Below are 23,947 nucleotides of genomic sequence, written 5' to 3'. Positions count from 1 at the left end.
GGGCCGCGCCGGGCCGCCTTGCTCGAGTCTGAGCACGCCAAGGAGGGGCGCCCCGGGAGAGGGCGGGCGGGCGCGCAAAGCCCCCGCCGCCGCGTCCCTCTCCGCAAGCGCCGCCCGCCCGCTCGCTCGGCGCGCACCACAACTCCCGGCAGCCCCTGCGGCGGCGGCGGCCGGCCCGCGCGCGGGGCCGCTGGGGGCTGTAGTTCGGCGGGCGCCGGCTCCCCTGCGCGGCGGAAAGGTGAGCGCGAGCGGCGCGGGCCGGGGCGGCGGGCCGGCGGCGCCCCCGAGGACGGCGGGGGTACCGGCCGCCGCGCCCCTCGCGGCCCGCCGCCCGCGGAGGCGGGCCGGGCCGGGCCGGGCGGGGCCGCCGCCTCCCTCGCGGCCGCGGCCCCGCCGGGACGCGGGGGGCGGCGGGCCGGCGGGGCGGGGAGGATGGGCTCTGGAGTCGCGGGGCGGGCCGGGGCGGGGCGGGTCCGGGCGGGGGGCGGGCGGGCGTCTCCGGAGCCCCCCCAGCCTGCTTCTCCCGCCGCCTCCCCGCAGGCCCGTCGCAGCTGAGGCCGCCTTCCTCCTCCTCCTCCTCCTTCTCCTCCTCGTCGGGGCCGCGCCATGGCCCACTCGCCGGTGGCCGTGCAGGTGCCCGGCATGCAGGTGAGCGGGCGGGGTGGGTGGGTGCGCGCGGGCGGGCGGGCGGGGCCGGGGCGCCCCTCGGGCCGGCGCTGCCTGGGGCGCGGGGCGGCGGCGGCGGGAGCCCCGCGGGCGCGCTCTCTTTCCCGGCTCCGGCCGCCCCGAGGCCGCGAGCCCTCCGGGGGTCCTCGCTTTCCTCCGGGCGCCGGGAGCGAGGGGCCCCGGAGCCTTCACGGAAGTCCCCGAGAGCCGCAACGCCGCCCGGAGTCCGGCGTCTCTCCGGGGCAAGTCAGGCTCGGTCTCCTGCGGAGCTCCTCGCGGAGCGGGGCTCTGGGATCAGCCCCATCGCGCCTCGGTCTCGTTCTGGCGGCTTAAATCCCGCTGCTGCTTCTGCCGGGGCGGTTGTAGGCAGGAGCAGATGCCCGGCGGAGGGGGTCTCAGCCTGCTCGGCTCTGCCCGCAGCCCAGGAACAGCGTCTCTGCTAGCCTGCTCGGAAGCCTTTTCTGCAGCCTTCATCCGCAGGACTCTCCGCGAGGCACAGTTGAGCTAAGCACTGCTTGTAATAAGCAGGGGACAAGGATCTCCGCCGCAGCCCATCTGGGCCCGTCCAGGCCAGGGAGTCTTCGCAAACGGGGTATATCATGATGAGGCTCAAGTCACACTTTCTCTCCTCTTCCTTCTTCTCTGCGCACACGCACACGCACACGCACCCACCCAGCCTTTGTGCTCCAGCTCGCTTCCTCATCCAGTAAACCATCATTTGCTACTTGCCAAACCAGGCGGCTTTTGTTCCAGCGAGGTCCAGAAGGCTGTGGTGGTGGAGGGCTCTGCTGAAGCCCTCAAGGCCAAGGACCTGCTCTGCGCAGAAGTGCAAAGGAAACCATCCGGACGGATGGCTGGCCTGCTTCTGCTGGAGCCTGTGATCTTTTCGGAATATTCCCTTGGAATCTGCTTGCCTGTCCCTTAAGGCCTTATTCCGGGTCCTGCATTCTGGGGTGATGGAGAACAGGCTTTGATGTTCTTTGTGACACCCTGATGGCTGCTGTTAAAACCCTCTTTGATCTTCTCTTCCCCAAGTTAAACATCGCCAGGGCCTTCATTCTGCCTTATTTTCCACTTCCCTGGTCGTTCTCTTTATCCTGTTCTGAACCTATTCCAGTTTGAATCCTTAATGTGCAATGTGCGTGTTGCTGAAAACTGAACATCAACATGGAGTCTGATTAATGCAGCGTAAAGGGTGACTTCCTGTGTTTTGAAAACTATTCTTCTGTTGATGCAGTCTGAAATTCCATTTGCCTTTTTTGCAGCCACACCACATTACTTCCTCATACTTGGTTTGTAATCTACCCCTATTCCTAGACATTCTTCACAAATATTGTCTAGCATGGTGTCCCTTGTTCTCTACCTGCGCATTTGATTTTCAGTTTCCTAACTTGGAACATTGTCTTTGTTAAATTTCATCTTGGTATTTTCAGCCCATTTCTCTACTCTATTAAGATCATTCTGAATTGTATTGCTGTTGTCTCAGATATTAGTTATAGCCCTCAATTTTGTGTTATCTGGAAATATGATAAGCATTCTCCCTCCACCTAAAATGTACACAGCCCAGGACTTAACCTTCTGATATTCTACGTGGTACCACCCTCCAGTTTGATGAGGAACCATTAATGAAGGATACTCTTTGAGTATGTTTTTTGAGCTAGCTTTCTGTCCACTTAATCGTCATGCCATCCAGCCCACGCTTATCTAGTTTGATTACCACAATGGTGTGGTCAAAGGTTTTGCTCAGATGAAGATACCTCGTGACTAAGGCAATTGTGGCACAATCTACTACGGCACTTACCAAATCAAGATTCAGTTAGGCTGTCAAGATCTGTGCTTAACAAACCCACGTTGTTGTTTGCAAGGCCGCTTCCTTGATTGATAGAGAGATCACTGGGTGATATGCCCTGGACTCTTCCCGGGAATTCGTGTACGTTTCAGGATCCCTCTTTTGAAGGGAAGGAATCAGGAAGTGGATGTTTTGGTATTTCATGTGAATCAATCAAATATCTACTGAGAATAGGTGTGAACCTTAAGGTAGCAACTTGCCAGCTGAGATTTACAATCTTGGTTTGGGTCTCCTGTTTTCACAAGCCTAATGTTTTGAAAAGGATATTATTTCCAGTATTTTAGAAGACACAGTATACAAAATTAAGCTCCCTGCCTTCCTAGTGAATGGGATAGCTCTTCCCTATTAGCCACAGTATATTTAATCAATGTTGTCGATGCCTTATAGTATCTTCACCCATGTTCCTTGCTACTGTGCGCTTGCCGCAAATTTATAATTGCAGTGCTTCCAGGAAGTGCAGATCTGTTCAGTGCTCTGTTTGTTCAAAGCAGCATGCCATAAAAGCCAAACACTGAGAAAAGGCCTGTTAGTTTTTCTCTGCTAAGAATTAGTGCCTTTGAAGCTGCTGATTATAAGCGATTGTGTTGAATGCACAGGTCTGCTCAGATTCCATGAACGTCAAGCACTCAAGAACTTTTCAAGCGATCTTTGATGTGAGAGGCATCAGGAAAGTCTGGGACAAATGCAGGGAACTAGCTGTGGAAACAGACGTTTTTGTTGCTGCTTTCTGTTGAACATTAAAGCCTTCAGTTCTAAGGGGCACAGTGATCCTTCAGGGAGCAAGCTGTTGTTTATCTCATGGCTATATTTATATCCATGTTTTAACTTGCAGACTGGTTGGTTCAAGTTGGGGCAGGTTGGTCCCTGCTCCTCCACCCATATTATTAGGGTTAATCCTGGTTGTATATGTTGAGTTTTGCACAGCTTAGCTTTGCCTTCAACACCCCACCTCTCCCCCAAGGATAACCTACCTGGTGCCCTGCAGATGTTTTGGGCTGCTTCTGCCCCAGTTCTACGGTTCCAGTTGGCTGAGCTGATGTAATTTGAAACATGTCCAAAGTGTCTGGAGTGCACCAAGTTGCAAACCTTGGTTTATCAATGTAGGAGAAATGGAGAATGATGTAGGGCTTTCTGGTATGTAGACAGTAATTATACAGCCCCTTTTAATTATAAATAAGGATTATTGGGTGGCCATGATATTTCTCCACCACGTTCCCCCCTCACCAGAACTAAGTACCTTTCTAGGAATAACACAGTGTTTGAAAAACACTGGAATAATATGTGATGTGACTTCTCACCAATGGTTGAAACAGTCTTCTAAACATAGATGGAATCTAACTTTAATGTGTCTTGATTATGAGCTCTTCTGGGTCTCAGTTCATCTTATATTGGTGCTATATAATCTCTGTTCAAAGTGTGCAGTATTCAACGTTAGCCAGGTAGCTCAATTTAACTACGTTTTTGTAATCTTAAAACGTATGCTGAGGAATATGGGAACTTGACACAGGCAAAGTTACTTGATCAGGGAGTACTTTTCAGCCGACCACATTTTTCTTCTGAAACTTATCTCCCTCCCAAAATGCACTGCATATATATCTCTAATAATATATGTAACTCAAATAATTTTTTAATGTATAGGAAAATTAACAGTCCATTACAAGTTCTATTAGCTTAAAAGATTGTGGCAGAATAGCGTCTTGAAAAAAGAGTGTGTAAAAGGGAAAAAAGTACCCCATTTTCCTTGGTTTACCTCCTGGACTAGCCAGTGAGTAAATATCAGCGAGTTCAAAGAACCCCTTTGATGTTCAGATTTTAAAAATCCGGTTTTCTGTTTTCCCCAAAGTCTTTTCCCTTTTTGAATTATTTTTATTCTTGGGCTCTTCTGAATTCCTGGAATAACTTTGTGGGTTCCCTTAAAGTACTCTGCCATACTATTAATATAATAAAAATACTATTAATAAGACATCTCTTTTTCGTTGCTGTTAGATCCTTAATTTATATTAGATTGGATTATTTTTAAAAGGAAAGTGGATGATATCAACAAATGTTTCTTCCAAGTACTTAAATTGCTCCTCATGCCATCTTGCTTCCTCCACACTCCCGATAAAGAAAGGGAGCATTATATGATTAAAAGACGGGAAGGGATTTGCCCACTTCTAATTATTACCATTATTGAAGCCTGTTCGGTTATCCTGTTACTTGGTTCTGGATGGTGTTGAAGTCCGTATAGCTTGTTTGCCGGAAGTGTAAACTGATCTGCAGTTCAGTGTCCTTTAATAGTTTCATGGAAGTTGGCCCTGTGGGAAAAATGTGGCTGTGCAGACATTTGGACTTTCAGTCTGTACCGTGTACCTTGAAGCGGAAATGATCACAAAACAAGTTGTTTCATTTCTTTCATGCGTTGATTGAACATATTCCTATTTTCTGTTCGCGGAGATCATTAGTTGTATTGAGAAGTGGCCTCCACTGTTGACATTCCAGGTAGTTCCAATGAACAAGAGAGGGTCGCATCAGCGTTACCTGCCTTCCGAATACCAACAGAATTTTGCTAGATCTTATCAAGAGCCCAGTGCTCAGGATTTCTTTCTCGAATTGGCAGCAGGGAAGAGATCCAGAACTTGCAGCCTTATTGATCCCTTCTTGACAGATAAGAGTGGACCTTCCCATTTGAAGAGGGAGGGTGTCGAGAGTGTGCAGCTCCAGAAAATAAGAGCTGGGTGGACCTGATATTGGGTGACCAGATCTGGGCACCTTTAGATACAAAGCCTTCTGCCCTTCGAATGCTCATCATTGGCCATCCTGGGGACCAAATTCTGCAACCACAGTTCCACACATCTTAGTGGGCATTCTGGTGGGATAAGACTCTCTAGCTCCTTTTCCTGGGGTGAAGCTAGGGGAACAGTCTTTACTCTTTAGCAATAACACTCTAGTTCAGATCCTGATGTCGCTGGCACCCTGTGGAAAAACTTGGAATCTGACCAGCAATTCTGTCATTTGTAAAAACAATTCTGGGGTAGAATTCACGGCTCGGTTGGTTCTTCAAGTTTGACTGGAGTTTAAATTAGCCAACAAATTAAATCCACCACACCCCACTCCCATTTTGGCCAGTTGGAATTCAACGGTGGATCTTGTCATTAAATAATAGTTTGGCAGAGTACTATTTTAAAAGCCATTTTCAAACTGTGTTCTACAGTAGTTATTAAGAAATTGAATGGCCTGGTCACATGCATACCCCTTTGGGAACCATTTTTAAAAGTTACACTTTATGTGGATGTTTTTTTAAGTAATGTGTCGGCATTACCATGAGTATTAGTGTAATTAAATAATATTGGAAATTATTGCTTAGTTATGACTCCTAAATCTTGTGGAGTCCTTATGGCAGTTTACAAACATATAAATAAATTGAATGAAGACGATTTTAAATGAAATAAGGATTGCTGCTTTCAGCGTCTCTCTCTCCATTTTTATAGACTTGAAAAGTAGCAGAAATAATGCTGACGATCCTATTTATCTTATAAGTGGTAAAATCAGAGAAAATACTTGTTTGGATGTTCCCTGTTCTCTCTCAAATGAGCGCTCATGCTAAAATCTAACAAAAATGCTTAGAACTGCTTCCCACTAAAATCCATTAACAGTGGAAAGCAAAATAGTGTCTTAACAGTTCCTGAAAAATCCTCACCGGGTGAGAAATCCATATTTATTTAAGCTTGCAGTCTCTGGGCCCTGTTTTAATGAAGGGCAATGATTTGCTGTACATTTTATAAGAGCAAGATTCTTCTTGTTGTTCTTGCTTTGTTGTTATCTTGATCAAGCTTTGTTAGGAAAAGAAGCACTTTTCCTCTTGAGTTCCAGATTATTTTGCATTTATAACAGGGAGGATCAAACACTGTTGATGAAAGTGCGTCTTCACAAAAGAGAGAGCTTGGAAAACATAAAGCCTTGTTCTTGACTTGAAGCTCAGACAACCCACTCTGAAAAGCCGCTTTATGTTCCAGTTTGGCCTCTGAAGCAGCCAGTCTGATGCTAGTCTTGATGGATGGATATGTAATCCTGAGGCTTGTTAGCATGTTCAATTTCAGAGCCCAAATTAATTTTGCGTAGGCTGCGCAGTTACAGCTAACAATCCTCCTGTTTTTGAGGGCCAGAGGAGGAGTTTATGTGCACGTTAGACTTCTGCTTTTTTAAACGCGAGAGCTTTTAACAAGTTGATGCGACTTAGTGAAGCTGTTCAGTCAGCTTGTGCAGGGCTACAGCAAAAGATAAATGATCTAGTTAATCCTGGAGATTTCATAAGTGACTCAGATGGTTCGTGGGCATTGAAATTCAAGAGCTGGTTCACACAGTACGCTAAAGAAGACTGACCCAGGGTTGGGTAATTACTGATTCATCCTATTGGGGTAATCCATCCATTGCCTGAACCAGACCATCACATTTGGACATCATGGGATTTGGGCGTAGCGTGGTAGGGGAAGACAGGAGTTGTGTTTTGCCAAGGAGGGATAAGAACCCAGCCACCCCATCAGTGCCAAGCAATTATGGGGGCCTACCTACAAACATACTTTTAATGTTTCACAAACACCGATGATCTGAGGAAGGACCTTCCTCCCTTGAAAGAAGGCAAGGCCATCATCTCCTGCCAGTATGATGGAAGTTCTCTCCCATGTTTTCTTCTCTGTCCCCGTGAAGAGGATCCATCTTGACTGTGGTGATCAGCCTGGCCTCGGTGTTGCTGGCAGTCGCTTGGACCGTTCACCCTGGCTGATCGCTGTCCCTCCTCTCTCCAGTGTCTTTGGAGAGATGTTACTGGATTTGCAAAGTTGCATGGTTGGCCCAAGCAGACTCCTCCCTTGGTGCTGGGTAGCTGCTAGATACCCGCCCGAATGGAAACAAAGGCCAAACTGCATCGGCGCTTGGGGAAATCTCAGCTTCGAACCGTCTACGAGAGAAGTCGCTGAGCCGTTCTAAACGGGAAAAAGCTTGGAAAGTGCATTTAGAATTCCATGCACTTCCAACACAAGCAATGAAAGTAAAATGGCAAATGTGTACAGGGGACAGGAAGTCATTTCCTTGTTGCGTGTCACCTCATGCCACACTTAAATTCCTCACAGTTGTAGTAATGATACACCTTCCTTGCCTGCTCATTGTTTGGGGGCAGGGACTATTGTTTGACTAACCTCTTCAGCTCATGTCTCTGATGTAGGTCCTCCTTGGAGCACAAAGGGCTCTTTGTATACCCAGGAACGTGTGTTGTGGAACTTCTGGAGGAGCTGTGAGCAAGCAGAGCTCTTCAGGAGAGAATGTGGGCATGCCACAGACAGACTAGAGACTGGGGGGAATCCCAAACTAGAATTCCCACCGTACTGGTTGTTGTGTAGCGAGAGTATCATCCTTCATCTTGCTTTCTCGCTCATTTTGACTGGTTTCTCGGACCCCAGAGTGCATTGGGAGAACTATACGAATGCAAATTTGGGCTGTAAAGGGTTCCGGGATCCAGTCTGTGCTGAATGCTGGATTAGCTAATGTGGTTACATTTCCATGTTTCTTTCAACTGAAGTGATCTTTGCATACAGCTGCTATTGCTCTTTTAAACAGGATTTTCAGTGGCAGTGTTCTAAAAATACATCAAGTTCTGGAAAACCCTGCCCGATTTCCAAATGTCTGGAACCATGAGTATTGACACCTCTTTACTTACTTCAGAAGAAAAAAAAAAAAGAGTAGTGGTGGCTTGAAGGAATGTGCTTGTTTTTCAAATGTTTGAGGTGATTTGTAAGAACATCTTGATATTCTTGCAATAGCGTCTTTGTGTATGCTGGGTAGCCTTGTCCAATTGTGCTGAGCGAGAGCTGAACATGTAGAAATGGAAAATTCCATGAGGATATTGAGCTTTTCCAGCATGAAAGGAAGGCCGTCTGTGTAATTATCAGCTGGTTCTACAGAGAAACAATTAGGCAAGCGGGAAACGTTGCACAACCGTGGCTGCTTATACTTGAAAAGGACAATTTAGAACATGTTCCAGGAAGAGGCTCTTTTCAGCAGGGCCGAGATTCCTGAGGCTTTGTGGAAGCCCTGAGCTGCAGGACATCAAGGCCTATCTTCTGCAGACACTGCAGTGCCATCAGCAGAGCCCCATTCCTCAACCTGAGGCCTTCTAGATAGACTACCACCCTCATGGTCCCCAGCTTGTATCTTAGACTCAAATGGCAACTGAATCTCACTGGGGGTAGGTTTGACTAACAGTAGCAGCCCCTGAATTCACCTGGGCTGTCTGGGTGGCTGTCATGATCTTTTATCCTAGTGGTCCTTTTCCATGACTTGGAACATGACCTTAAGCATATGTGACTGTTCCTCCAGCACATTAGCCCTAGAACTGTGACCTGAAGGTCTGTGTCAAGATCCCTTTGGCCAAGCTGGTTGCTCTGCCCTTTTCTTCTGTAGAAGGGCACAGAGGGTCATCTTCCATCAGCATGTTGTGCAGCTGTGTGCTTCTTCTTTGTAGTCATCTATTTAGAATTCTAAGACAGAATTTTAATACATGCTTGGGTGTGTAGACAGAGATCACGCGCACATAGTTCATGGTACATTATGGCTTCAGTGACCATCTGAAGAGTTCCTTTGCCTTCTGCTTTTCTGGAATACTGATGAGGCTTTTTGGTCTTCTCCAACGGCTCCTTTCCTTTCAACCCATGCTGGCTGGGGAATTCTGGGAGTTGAAGTTCACACTTCTTAAAGTCGCCAAGTTTGAAAAACACTGCTTTAAGCCATTAATTAATTCAAAGTGTGTGTGAGGGGGTCCGCTGAAACTCTCTGATGGTGTGACATGGTCTCTGGATTTCTGATTTCTGGTCTAGCGGCTGCCACAGAGAAGTATTCCATTTGTATAGTACCAGGAAGCTACCTGCTCTCCCCTCTCACATAAAAGACTCCCCCCGCCCTTCCTTTCTTTTATCCTTTTCCTGGGCAAGCGAGTCTTAGTTGCCACCACCCACCATTTTTATTTTGAGGGATTCTTGGAAATGAACATGATGGCCAAGGCTGGTGCTTTGCTTTGCCGTTGGCCAACTTCACCTTCAGTTAGTTTAAATATACTTTCTAAATGTTAAAAAGCCAGGTGGAACCAGAATTGCAGTAGGAGTCAAGGAAGTCTGCAGGCAGTAGGCGCCCTAGGTGCCATGTCGGGGATCCAGATATTCCAACCACCTCTGTGGCTAATTAGAGAGAACCAATTAAGAGAGGAATTTGTGTGCTGACACTCAGAAAGAGAAACTGAAAACGTTTCTTGCCACTCTGGAAGTCTTATACTTTGTCCTCCATCGTAAGGCGTGTGTCTATGTTCCAAACTTCTAATGAATATAATAAAAGTGCAAATGTTGAAAAATGTGCAACTGCACACTTGGATACAAATTATGTCCAAGGGTTTGGAATGTCTTCCCTGAAGAATTTCAAGAAGAAGCCCTCTTATTTCTGTTGTTATTGGCATCACAATTGAAATGGTGACCCTGGCGTCTTTAACCTGGCTTGCCAGTCGGAGGGGTGTCTTTAAATGCTGTGTTTGTGCCTCCTCTTGACTCTTTTCAGAATCACAGAGCAGATCCTGAGGAGCTTTTCACCAAACTGGAGCGCATTGGGAAGGGCTCCTTCGGGGAAGTCTTTAAAGGTATCGATAACCGAACGCAGCACGTGGTTGCTATTAAAATCATCGACCTTGAGGAAGCTGAGGATGAAATTGAAGACATCCAGCAGGAGATCACGGTTCTCAGCCAGTGCGACAGTCCTTATGTCACCAAATATTATGGCTCCTATTTGAAGGTAACATGGACCTTTGCTCTGTGCTCCTTGGGACAAAGGCCATCTGGACGGATGATTTTGCGAGGGAGGGGCAAAATTGATGTCTCCAGGAGCACGTGGAGCCACATGTGTTATGGAAACCAGTGGTAGCATTTACCTGTTCTTGATCATGTTTTGGGGTGAGCACAGATACTTCACCCTCTAACCCAGGGGGGTGGCGGCAAACTTTTTCTGTACACATCTGGAACAAACACCCTATTTTATTCCAGATGTGGACTAAACATGCACGTTCAGTTCAGATGCAATCCATCAAAAATCAGCTCTTCCCTGTACGGAACAGTTTACGTATGAACTCCTAGTGTAGACTGTCACAGTCCCAAACCTTCCACAGGAGTTGCAATATAAAGAGTTTTTCTTTTAATGCCTAAGTTGTGTCATAATCCACAAAGCATAACCAGAATTGCAACTGATTTCTGCTATGGATTCAAGATTGTGATGGCAAAAAATCAGGAGGGGGAGTCTTGCAACACCTTTTTTGACTAACAAACCTTATTCATAGGTACAGGTTTTTGAATAAACCATAAACTAACCCATCTCTCCTCCCCCAAAGACTAAGTGTGTCCTCTGTTCTGCCTGTATTATACGTTCTTGGCCTGTACAGTCAGCAAAGCATCTTGCTGGATGCCAAGGTGCAAATGATACACACCCAGTTACAGTTTATACTGGCAAATTCTCTGAGACATTGGAAAAACATAGCATTTTCCTGTGTAGGGCTTTCTAAATCACACTGTACCAACCAAAGGTATCTGTGTAACCACAGCCGTGCAATAGAATGAATGTTTATTACAAGTTTTACTTACTAGCACAGATGAGCTTTGTGGAAGGTGCTAAAAGTAGCAAATACCTGACATCTTAATTTCCAACCACTGGAACAAGCCCGTAGAGGGTAAACGCAATGTGTAATCTTCCAACAAAGTATACTCTGTTCAGGAGCTGGCCTTAGATCCACCACTTCATGCCTCATTCTGCAGTGCCCAGATTTTTGGTCTGTGTTCAGGAAATGCCGTCAGGTTAAAACTCATCCATAGATGGGACTCCTGATCAGAAGTTCCCCCAAATCTTCCATTTGGCTTCGCTCGTTGGCTGCAGGGAGCAAGCGGTACAAAGGAAGGGTGGACCTTTCTATTAATCTGGCAGGAGGGGGGGGTAGCCTTTTCAGCCTCAGGAAGCTCATAGATTGGTGTCTGGTGGGACCATACAGGTTCTTGCACCCAGCGGCCTCTGCTCCTTCTAGCACTTGAATGGCAGCTCTTGACTAGGGGAAGGGTATCAGCCCCCATAGATGGGCTGTGGGTTGTTCACCCAGATGTTGGACTGATTTTTAGCTTAAGGCATAAGTCACCTTTTGTGATATGCAGATTTCTTCATCTGTAAATGGAAAGTGGGAAGCTGATAAGCTCACAGCTATAAATATCATGGTTGGCTGCTGATGTAAATATCTTGAGTGGTGAAACTCTTGTGATCGTGGCATTGTTTGAAAAGATGAAAATACCTTCTTACTATAAATAACCAGTAGTCACAGAGCAACTTTCTGAAATGTACACAAATTTTTTCCTTCAAGCTGGTTCATCATGTGTCAGAGAACTCAAAAATTGGTTCATAAATTATTGTGGACATACTTCATGTGGTTCTTCTAAAAACACTTAGTATAATTATACAATCATACAATATAACCAGTAAAATGTTCCACTACAAATAGCTACCACTTTCTAAAAGTGGTAGCAAAGAACATGTAACTGGTATTTAAAGCATTAACAACAACCAAGGAGTAGTAAGAATAAAAGCGGAGTAGCAAAACTAACATGAAAATAAAAAGATCTTCAGTTTTGATGAAATGGCCCAAAGAGGAGCCCATCCCTATTTTAGCTGGCAGGCAGTTTCAAAGTAGTGCCATTCCAGAAAAGAAGTCCCTGGATCTCCCCAGGTTGTACCAGGAGCAAGCCTTGGGTGCTGGTCTTAATTCTTGGCCAGAGACAATCTGGGAGCTTTTAAGGGCCGTTGGCAAGATTGTGAGCCCAGAAACAGGAGCAGACTGTTAAAAGAATTGATAGAAGATTGGAATGATATCCTCTAATTTTGGAGCAGGAGAGGAAATCTGATAGCTACCACTCATTGGTCAGTTGACTGTCTTCAGAAACAGCCTCCACCCAGAGCGCAGTCTAGTGATAGCAATGTTTGGATGCTGGAGTCCAAATGAGCTTCTTTTGGGCAGGTTGAGTTTCAATCAGCAGAGCACCTCAAACTAATAGCACCTGCCCTTGTAGCCTCTGCCCTCTTGAGTATCCACAGCGGCGATGGATCTAGGACAGCCTAAAGCATTTCTTTAAAAATCCCAGCTTTTCCATCTTATTGTCTGTGAAGATCTCAAGTCATAGAGAAGAACTTTGCTTGCAAGATATTCTTGACTTTGAGTCAACAGCTGCTTTGGTAGGGAAAATAATTTGCAGCAAAGGTGTCATAATATGTCAGCCCTCACCCATCAGCTGCTTTGTAATGTAATAACTTTTATACTAGTCAAAGAGTAAATATTATTCCAGTAACCTTATCACCTTGCTGTAATTATAGGGCATGTCTGCAAAGATTCTACATAAGCAAAGTACAAACAGCCAACAAACTAACTAAATTAGGCTAACTACATATTACAGTGGTACCTCTAGTTACGAACTTAATCCGTTCCGTGACTCTGGTTGCAACTCGAGTTGGTCTCAAGTCGAGGTAAAGTTTCCCATAAGGTTCAATGTAAATACGGTTAATCCGTTCTGCCCTCCGAATTTGGTCGCACCACGAGGCAAATTTCCCCATAAGGTTCAATGTAAATACGGCTAAACAGTTCTGAAACATATGCATTTTATTTTTAAACCTCAAAAACCTTCCAAACACCACAAAAACCTTCCAAACTCCACAAAACACACCACAAGCCTCACCGTACGTTTCCTTGCTACCGCGATCTCGCCCACAGGAAGCCGTGACCGCGTGGCAGCAGGGAAAATGGCCGCGGATCCGGTTCGTAAGTAGAGGCGGAGTTCACAAGTAGAGGTAAATTTTTGGGGCCGGAGCTGGTCGTATCTTGAAAAATTCGTAAGGAGGGGTGCTCGTAACTAGAGGTACCACTGTATTTCTTTTACTTGCTGCCTGAACTGTGGGTTATAGCCTTTTCAAATTTAACTTTTTTCAGCTATTCTTTAAAATTGTTTTCAAAAAAGGCTTGTTTGCTTTCCCAGAGTGTTGAACAATGCTTTAGGAAATTGCATTTCATGAAGCTATCACAAACTGAGAATAGTTAGTCAACGCTATGAAGCAAATTAACATCCTGATGTCAGAAAATTTTACTAGAATGCGTGTTAAAAACCAGTAATTCACTTACTCAGATTCCAGTGGAATTAATTTCTTTTTTATGCATTGAAAACAGGACTGGTTTAACCTGCTTGGAAATCATAGGTTTCTTATTTAGGAAGTATGATGAATGGCATTATGACAGTTTGATCCTGGCACAGGTCATATAATGGGATGCATTGGAGTTTATATAGGAAATGAATTGGGGGGGGGAGTTCCGTAGCCCAATAAGTGAATTGTTGATTATGCTTTTGTGGTTATGGCGGTCTGTACCTTTGGGAAAGAGAGCTGTGGCATCCGCCACTGCTCATCTTTAGGTCATGTTGCCACAGGCACGCATTCCACCATCCCTTAAACTTACAGCACGTGTGTGTCCTAGCAGTCTGAATTTGTGACCCTGGCCTTTAGCTGACAAGCGTTTGTGTGTATGACATGGAAGAAGTGTCTTCATGGAGGAACAGTTTGTTCTTTCAGTAGAAGAGAATATCTGTAGCTCAGGGTTGAACTGTGGTGTCCTTGGTGCTCCTCTGAGCTCGGTGGTTGGCTTGCAGACGTTTCATTACCCGACTAGGTAACATCATCGGTGGAGGGAGGGTGGGGTTTGCTCCCTGTTTATATGCAGTAGCTTGCCCTGCCAGTGTGGGTGGGGTGCGCTTTTCTCCTTGGTAGTTCCTTGATTAGGGTAGGTAGTCCCTAATCAAGGAACTACCTTGATTAGTCTCCAGTCAGGGGTACTTGAATAGTCCCTAATCAAGGAACTACCAAGGAGAAAACCACACCCCACCCACACTGGCAGGGCAAGCTACTGCATATAAACAGGGAGCAAACCCCACCCTCCCTTGCGCTGAAGATGTTACCTAGTTGGGTAATGAAGCGTCTGCAAGCCAACCCCTGAGCTCAGAGAGCACCAAGGACTCCACAGTTTGTTCTTTCTGTGGTCATGGTGGATCTTTTGTTCCATCCTTCACCAACTTAGTGCTAGTTCCAGATGAGTTAGGACTATAAGTCCCCAAATTCCACACTGCTCCTACCCCCTTTTCCACTTTCCCTGGTCCCCCCCACCGCAATTGGGGGAGATGGGCGGCATACAAATTTAATAAATAAATAAATAAAAATAAGATATGAGTTTTGCTTGTCTGCAGACTTCATGGTAAAATCCAGAGAAATCAGGAGGAAAAAGCTAATTCTTCACCTGCATTCTCTTTTAGGGCACAAAGTTATGGATAATAATGGAATATTTAGGTGGGGGATCGGCCCTGGATTTGGTAAGTATCCCAGTTACTTTATGAGTTTGTTGATTTTCCGTTTTTATTGACGGTGCCATTTCATAATTCCCGAGTTGCTAGTCAGCCTAGGCACTCTCTGTAGCCTTTCAGTAAAGATGCTTTCGATTTCAGGTCCTCTAAAGATAATCAGTGCCTGAGTAAAGCAGGTCCCTGCCAAGCGTGTGTTGCACTAAAAGGTGCGTCTGATCATTTGCATGTCGTTCCAAAGTTCGGATTCTGGAAACACCTGATGTTTTTGATGCTGTATTAATGGTAGAGTAACATATCACTGTCCACAGTTTTATGTCACTTTTTTCAGATTATGATACCCTTAGGGAGAGATCGTTTAACATTTGTAGTACATCAGAAAGATCCATCAGTAATAAGTGTACGCGGCTTGCAAGAAGCAAAGAAGTGTCGCATCTGTTTGCAACTGAGGCTCAAGAGGGTGTGAATTTTGACTGAGGTTCCCGGGTGACTCAGTCCTTGGGCAGGGACTGGAATTCCTTAGTCCAAGTCAAACATGTTTTCCATTAGCGCAGACTTTTCTGCAGGACCCTCCCGTTGACACAGTGGCTTCAGTGTGTCCCTTTATGTCTCACTGTAGAGAAACAGGATTGCAGTTCCTCAGGCTCGGCCTATAAATAAAGGGATATTAGAATAAAGAGTATATGTTACTTGGCTTTTTAGGAAGAGGAAACCTTGCTGTTATGAAAAACAACCCAGTGCAGTTAATAAACTAAAAGGTGGACTTTTTTTTTTTTAATCAGCTTTCAACACACACAGATGTTTCTGTTGGAAGGAGATCTGGAGAGTATGTTGTAGAAGAAAGCACAGTTAATATTTAGTGCTAAAACTGAGCTGGCTTTTCCATTTTGGGTTTCTGTAAATTTGAACCATGAAAGGGCTTATTGCTTATGACAAACACGGCGTTCATGATGGCTGCAGCTTAGGAGGGGCTAAAAAAGCAGAGTGTTCCCTTATCCCCCCAGTCCAGCCTCACCACAGGCCTCTATGGGAGACCCACCCTTTTCCTCTAAGATAATACTGCTACAGTATTTACATTTAGGAGATCCTGAAATATTATTAGCATGGCTTGAACCCTGCTTTTGTCTCATTTAGAATTTCAGCATCTGCTTATGCGTAGCTTAGCTCGGACAGTGCAGGTCTTCCAGCCTGCAGCCCAGTTCAGCCCCGAGCTTCTGCCTTTTGTGGCTCTCAGCTGATGTCCAGGAAAGCAGAGCGCCTCTTCCTTAGGCTAGAGGAACTGATGTCAAGACAGCAGAAGAGACTCTGCCTGCTCCACCAGGGAATCACTTCTTCAACGGGCAGGACCTGGCAGGCATCATAGAATAACCCCCTGAACAACGAGAATATTTCTGTCGTAGCCTCTGTTCTGTCTCTGGCGCTTCTGATGGGGTTTGTTGCCAAGAGAAGTGCCCACGGAGGCAGGAGTGGCTTGAGGGTGACAGATTCTCACCTTGAGGTTTGATAAAAGACTGTATTTTGTGCTAGTGAGAAACATTGCACGCGGGTAGTACATTGAATTGTCCACACATAGGCACTTCCCCTGATCTTGACAAGTTCAGATATTTTCTTGGTAATGAAGTGAGAGGAAGACTTGGGGGAAAAAAAGCACGTTCACAATGCTCAGATCCATTTTCGATAATTGCCTAGCCTTCTTTCTAGATAGTTATCCAGCATTTTTCTGCTGAAATGGAACACCTATTTGGAATCTTTTCATTGCCCTAAGATCTTTTTTTAAAAAAACAAAAGTTAAAAAAACAAAACAGGTTTAAAAAAAAAAGTGTCAGAATCAGTATGAATGCATTTTAAGGCCAGGGCTTAGGGTTTCATTAAAGCTTACAAAATGTGATTATTCCCTCTTGAGCTCCGTGCTGGCCCGTTTGATGAGTTCCAGATTGCTACGATGCTAAAGGAGATCTTGAAAGGTCTCGACTATCTGCATTCAGAAAAGAAAATCCACAGAGATATAAAAGGTGTGTATAAATAGTGAGGGAAGAAGACTTCTTCAGACGCAAGTTTCTTCTGTTGTTTAATTAAGTTTTCTTATTTTTTCTTCCCAACCAGCTGCCAACGTGTTGTTGTCTGAGCAAGGAGATGTAAAGCTTGCAGATTTTGGAGTTGCCGGGCAACTGACGGATACTCAAATTAAGAGGAATACTTTTGTAGGCACACCATTCTGGATGGCCCCTGAAGTCATCCAGCAGTCAGCCTATGACTCAAAAGTAAGACCCTTAGGCCCAGAAGGGGTTGTTCGTTTTATCTAAGAACGTTGGAAGGTGTCTATAGCCGTAATCCTGCCATGGGGCTCCAGGGGCAGAATCTTAACTCACTTTGTAGCGATACTTGTTGTGTCTCTGAAGACTTAAGAGGAGGTTGCTAGCCCTAGTGACTGTCGACAGGATTGGAGCTGTGTGCCAAATAACAGGGTGACTCTATCAAGTGCCGAGGAAGCCTTGGTGCCTGTCCCATCTCCTGATTCAGTGAGGCTTAACGTTTTTTTGCTATCCATGCCTTGAAGCTTTTAAATAAAGAACTCGTGGCTCTTCTCCAGAAAACCCAATCCAATATATAATCAGGAGGATGTTCTGCTGGCTTAAACACAGAGCAGTTCTCGCTGGGTAGTGAGACAGGCGTTCCTCCTCCTTCACAGTAGAGTTGCAATAGTGCATTTTCCAGGGTTCCTGTTGATCTCTGTTTCGCGTAGCCTAATCACACCCATCAGCTTGGTCTGTTCTTCCCCAGAGCAAACACTTCCACAGTTGATCATAAGCCTGACTGCCAAGGGGATAAAACTGAAAGGTGTGTGTACATAGCAGAGTTTAAAGATGCACCTGATACTCGAAAGAGCATTTCGCCGTGAATTGTCCCACAGCACACACAGGCCTGCGTGGCACATCCTTTCAGTTCAGTTTAAAACCTGCAGCTTGTGAGGTGGGAATCCTTGACCTTGTTCAAAATAGCTGGCTGGGTTCTCTGTCCTTTCCTGCAGGCGGATATCTGGTCCCTTGGAATCACTGCTATCGAACTGGCCAAAGGGGAGCCTCCCAACTCAGACATGCATCCGATGCGAGTCCTCTTTCTTATTCCCAAAAATAACCCCCCCACCCTCACAGGAGACTTCAGCAAGCCCTTCAAAGAGTTTATTGACGCCTGTCTGAACAAGGACCCGACGTTTGTGAGTGTGCTTCCAGCTACTGCAGGCACTTGGCTTTGGAGGGAGGTTCATCTTGGGGGTGCCTTCTAAGAGGGTGGAATGTGGCATGAGCTGTTCATCGTGTTTGCGGGATTTTGAAGGATGTGGTGGTCTTCTCCATGCCCCAAATGCAGCAGGATAAGTTCAGGCATTTTGATGTTGTGTGGCTTGGCCTAGGATGGTTCAAACCACACAGGATGCTTGGAGCATGCTAAAGAACGAATCAGAGGTGATTGAAGCTTAATTTTGAGTCAGATTCTAGATGAAATATATAATAAAAGTTTTGCGGTGACTATTGTTGGATTTGTATTTAAGCTCGCTTCCTACTCAGAACCTAATATAGGTGGACAGCTGTTGCAGATCACAAGAGAACATCTGTTGACCCAGCGGATGCCAGCGAAAGAACATTAAAGAGTTTAGTCTTACTCGTTGCTTTTGGGGAAGTTAATGTTCAGGCAGAAAAAGATGGGGTCATTGCTCTCTAGTGTGCAAGCAGTACACTTGTTTAGGTCTCAGAATGTTCCAAGATTTAACTGATGTGATTTGAGCTTCCAGAATGGTGGCCAGCATAAACTGTTTATTTTTCATGTTATTGGGATGCTGAGGCCAGTTTATTTTGCAGAATTAAAAACAAAATAATAATAGAACAGCAGCAGTAAAAGCAAGGGAGATGAATCATTAGAAGGCTTCCCAGGATGATATGTCTTGGATGGGTTTTGGAGAGCTGTTCTCCAGGAGAAGGCCTTTTCCCACCCCCGGGCTTTCCTTCCGTGGTTGTTGGGGACGCAGATGAGAGCTTGATAAGCAGATCGTAGCGGGAGAAGACCGTCCTTTCGACATCCTGCCCCCGTCATCCCCAGCGCTTTGGAATTCTGCTTGAGAATTAACTGGCGCTTCGTACCTTTTCCAGCGTCCCACGGCCAAGGAGCTGCTAAAGCACAAATTCATCCTGAAAAACGCCAAGAAGACCTCTTACCTGACGGAGCTGATCGACAGGTTTAAAAGGTGGAAAGCTGAAGGACACAGCAGTGACGAAACGGACTCGGACGGCTCAGATTCGTGAGTCTGGATTCGTGCGGATGGATGGCGGGGAGGGGGCTGCGAGTGCAGAAGGGCCCAGGGGCATCTCCTAGGTACCCATGTCTGCTTTAGCCCCACGGGGTCTGGATCAGGAGGGCCGATGCGCTCTTGTAAAAGGTTAACCAACCCACCTAGCCTAGTTCTCTAATCTTTTTTCTTTTCTTTTTTTGCCATTTCTCCCCTCTTGTCCCTTAGCGAGTCTAGCAACAAGGAGAACAATTCTCACCCTGAGTGGAGTTTTACCACAGTTCGGAAGAAGCCAGATGCCAAGAAAGTGCAGAATGGAACAGTACGTATGGCCAGCATCTCTTAATAACCTCTTTGGGATCATGGCTGTTGCCCCTTCTTCTTTATTTCTGCCTTGTTAGCCTTGCTTGTAAACCGGGGGGGGGGGTTCTATCTTCTTGTATGGGCATATTAGCCATTGCGTCTTCCCTTTCACCTGTACAAAAACGAGGATTATTTTTGAGAATAATGACTGAATGAAGGTTAAGATCTCCAGGATCATGCTGAAAAATTGTCTGCTGAGATAAAGAAATTGTTCGAAATTCCTCTCTCCTATGTTTCTTAGGCTGTTCTTTGTGGTGACGTGAATTAGAATTGTATGTGCTAACCTCCTCCAACTCGGTGCCTTCTGGATTGTCGCAGCAGTTTTAGGAATTCCCAGCTAGCCTGGTCAGCAAGCCCTTTGGGGAACTGTAGTCCAGCACATCTGAAAGGTCACCAGTTGGGGAAGGCAGAGGTAGACCAGCGGGTTGGAAGCAAACCCACTGCACAGAGGTTTCCTAATTTGAATTGCTGTGTTTATTGTTTGGTTTTGGGGATTCTCCACTTGCAACAATTGATAAGGTCAGACTAAATTGGCATTGCCTGGAATAATGGGAACTGGATAGTCATGATCATACTTGGAAAAAAAAATGTTCATGCAATTGCAGATGCCTTTATACTGGCATTTTCCCACTTCTTTTATTTCTTCAAAAGGGACTGTGATAAAGGATATTTCTTTGAATTTTATTAGATTAGAGAATAAGGATCAGCCTCTGATGTCCGTTTATTTGCGTACTGCCATAGTTATCCATCTCCAGATTATTCATACCCCAGGTCAGGAAACATTAAAAACCTTAAAACCAGGCCATGATGCTCATTAAAATATAGCCAAGCTAAGATGGTACTTTGGCAGCCATTTCCGGGCAAAAGCATCCCCAAAGGCTTATGGAAACGGTCCTGGCTTAACTGCTTTCCGAAAGAGGACTGGAATTGCCAGCTGGGCATGACTTGACTATGATGTTTTGATGCTACGTTTCCTGGGGATTTCAGAGTGTTTGAAGGGATCTGTCTGAAAATATACTCTCTAACTTCTAGGACCAAGATCTCATGAAAACCTTGGGCTGTTTAACTATGATAATCAATCCTGTGTTTGCAGAGGTGAGTCTCTTGACCTCTTAACCCTTCAGAGCCTGTGCAGATGCAGCTGAAATCTCACCCTCTTCTCTTTGCCTTCTGCTCAGCTGAAGCAGCAAGACACCAATAATGTTGGCAGGAGGAAGGCGATTGAAGAACTTGAGAAAAGCATCAACTTGGCTGAAGCCGCCAGCCCTGGGATCACGGACAAGATGGTGAAGAAGCTGATGGAGAAGTTTCAGAAGTAAGCCTTTGGGCTCCATCCCTGAACTTGGCTCATCCATTGCAGAGGGTTCCTGTCTGAAAATCGCGTTGCTTTCTGTCTGAGGCACAGATCCGGGAGAGGTAGCGGAAGGAGCAGCACAGGCGTGGGAAGGGAAGCTAGAATGAAAGCGATGGGGAGAGTTGAGGTGAAGCAGCGCTGGCGGGGAGAGGGGAGCGGTTGCGTGCCAGATCCCGATCAGTTATTTCCTGAAGACCACTCAGATGGGATGCACTGTCCGAATCTGCTCCCCGCACCTTTCTGTCCCCACAGATTCTCTGCAAATGACTCCTGAGAAAGGTCCCCAGCGACGTTGGCCCGCACGGACCTGCTTACAGCCCACCAAATCCTACTCTCGGCTTGGCAGTGCTTGTTTTCCTAAGTTCCTCGTGCCTTTTTGGATCATCGCAATATATTTGATGATCATGGATCTGAAAGGATTTAACTCCACTATTTTGTAAATGGCATGCATCCTTTTTTTGTATTTCCAGGACTTACTTTGTTTTCTTTTTTTTTGTAAAGAGCGACTTTTACTATTTCAGTTTCCACCTATTTAATCCAGCTGAAACAAAACACAAACAGAGAGGTGCAGTTTCCTTCTAGATGTAACCAGGAGCTATCAGTTGCCAATCACCATGGGTGGGATCTGCGTTATCCGCAAATCTGTGGACGCGCACCCCTTTTTACTTGAGTTGATAGAAAATACACGCGCAGTGTGCGTTTCAAGAGCGTTTGTTTTCGGAGAAGACCGGCCGTCTTCTCGTCCGCCTCGGTTGCAGGTCTTCTAAGTCCCGAAAGGCCAGGGTCGCAGTCGCTCTTAGAAGAAGATGTGTGAAAGCACTTCGCCCGTTGGATGTCGCTACCGCACCAGTTTGAGCACCACCGTCTTTGTTTAGGCCTGCGTAAGTGTGAGAAACTGGCCGCAGCGTCCGCTCTTCTGAAATTTGGTACAGTATTTTACCTGGGATCACCTCTGTCTGGAAGCAATACGTCAGCAGCTTGGCAGGTTGGCCTGTAACTCAGTGTACAGTTTGTATGTATTCCTTTGCAGAGCAGGAGCGTCCCCGGGGGAAGGGGCGAGTGTAAAACACCAAGATGGCAGCCATGGCCGCGTCTCTGAAGCCCACTCCTTTTTTTTTTTTTAACATGCATTGCACACAAAGGGGTGGGGCTTCAGTCCCACGGAGGCCGCCGCCATCTCGACTCACTTGACCCCCGCCCCACCCGGATGCCCCTGCATCCAAGAAACGTTCATCATGGTAAGAAATTTTAAAGCAATACTGTTGAAGGGTTGGGTTTTTTTTGGCAATAACGGACACAATTTGGCTGAGTTGTCTCTTGTTGAGCAGACTCGGAGAAAAAGAATAGCCGGGCCTGTGTCTGGGGCATGGGATCACTAATCCCCACGCAGGTTGAAGTGTGTGACACCAGTGTCGTGTGCGATGTTTTTTTCCTTGTAAGATATCGATAGACTTACGTTCTTAAAGTACTTTACATACAGTGCATCAACAGTTGTTTAATTCCCCCCATCCCAAAGTGTATTTTAAATATATATTTACCAGTTAATATGCAAATAATTGAGTTATAGATATTCTTTCACAAAAAAGATAGTACTGTGCAGTACAGAGTGATTTTTTTTCATAAAAGGTAGAAGAAATTATAAACTTGCTTTCAACTATATATTTATGGTACTGTTTAGATGAGATTATCTCTCTTTTCTTTTTCAACCCAGTATGTATATTATGCTATTGAAGTGTATTGTATTTCAGTCTTTAGTTGTGGAAGTGTTGGTGTAAATTTATTTTTGATAAAAAGTCTGGATATGTTTAATTTTATAGTTCAGATCTGCACATTTTTTTGTTTTTGCACAACATTCATTTTAAAGGATTTGAAATGTATCAGCCAAATATAGAAAGGAGTTAATAGAGCGCAAACAAGCAATGATCTTTTTGTTGTGGTGGTTAAAAGTTGCTATTGCATCCTTTTCTTTTTAAGGAAAAAAAGATATAAAGACACTGGCAAGAGATGGTGGTTAGAAATGCCAAGGGCAATTATTCTCAATGGTGCCTACACTGTAAAAACAAAAAACTTTTAACTCCTTTGTTTTAATTTTAAAGAAATGTTTGTTTAAAGAAAACTTGTTTCATTGCTATATACCTGAAACACAATTAGAATTTATATCTGAGGGGGGGAAAGTCTGGACATAGTTTTTGAAAACAATAATGTTATGGATTAAATAAAATATTTTTATAAATGTAGAAGCCGTACAAGTTGTAAATACAGTTGATCTGAAGCTTTACAAAATAACCGTATCACCCAACCAGAATCGTAGCGCTCCTTCTTCCCGGTGTCTGTTAGTTCTGTAAATCTGTTTATAGATTAAGCTTCTTTCACACTTTTGAGGAAGGGGGCAGCAGAAAGTCGAATGGTTTAAAAAAAATAAATAAATATTTAAGTTCTATAATTTTTTGTGGTCGTCGTGTGATTGTGTCCTATGAAACCCCCGAGCCACAGGGTCAAGCAAGGAGACAAATGACGTTTTCACAATCCTTCCGTCTCCATCAGTCCTCCTCGAGCGATGTTGAATGTCAACTCCCATAATCCCTAATCTGCTGTGCCGGCTGGGGATTATGGAACGTGAAGACAAGTGCATCCGAAAGGACACCAGGTTGAAGAAGGCTTTTTTTTTGGTCTGCAAGGAGAATTGCTCCTCGGTGATTAAAGACAAGTGCCACCTTTAAAGAATAGCTCAAACTAAAGGAACTTCAGGAAAGCACTTGCAGAAAAGACTCAGCCTCCGAAACACTGTTAAAAGGGAGGATGTAAATTGAATTTAAAATAATGCATGGTACATAAACCTGGCTGGGCTGGTTCTGAGCTCTTTGTTCCAGTGTACCAAACCAGCTTTTGGGGGCTGAGGACCCAAACACGCGGACCCTTTGCTGGAAATCCAGCCGGCTGAAGGACTGCTGCTGCTACAGGACGGAACCTGCTGGTTGGAAGACGCCCTGAAGAAAAGCCGCTGT

At 45.4% G+C, this 23,947-nt stretch overlaps 1 protein-coding gene across 1 annotated transcript; it reads left to right on the top strand.

Moving 5' to 3' along the window:
• Positions 1–97: 97 nt before the first annotated feature.
• Positions 98–23,386, top strand: STK26 (serine/threonine kinase 26). Its single transcript, XM_088151776.1, has 12 exons — positions 98–238; positions 541–648; positions 10,091–10,321; positions 14,902–14,958; positions 16,850–16,958; positions 17,050–17,207; positions 17,975–18,160; positions 19,089–19,237; positions 19,454–19,547; positions 20,621–20,683; positions 20,767–20,903; positions 21,195–23,386. The coding sequence occupies exons 2-12, from the start codon at positions 607–609 to the stop codon at positions 21,214–21,216; spliced, it is 1,248 nt and encodes a 415-aa protein (XP_088007902.1). The 5' UTR covers positions 98–238; positions 541–606; the 3' UTR covers positions 21,217–23,386.
• Positions 23,387–23,947: the final 561 nt, after the last annotated feature.

This window comes from Python bivittatus, unplaced genomic scaffold (genome assembly GCF_059951505.1).
Source record: "Python bivittatus isolate LINGU-HERP-01145 unplaced genomic scaffold, Pbiv_v1 ctg000670_np1212, whole genome shotgun sequence".
In the NCBI taxonomy this organism is placed as follows: Eukaryota; Metazoa; Chordata; class Lepidosauria; order Squamata; family Pythonidae; genus Python; species Python bivittatus.
This window is presented reverse-complemented; position numbering and strand designations above follow the sequence as displayed.

Coding starts and splice junctions, on each gene's coding strand:
- STK26 (XM_088151776.1), top strand. CDS start 607: ATGGCCCACTCGCCGGTGGCCGTGCAGGTGCCCGGCATGCAG. Junction 18,161..19,088: donor TGAACAAGGACCCGACGTTT/GTGAGTGTGCTT, acceptor TACCTTTTCCAG/CGTCCCACGGCCAAGGAGCT. Junction 20,684..20,766: donor TCAATCCTGTGTTTGCAGAG/GTGAGTCTCTTG, acceptor CCTTCTGCTCAG/CTGAAGCAGCAAGACACCAA.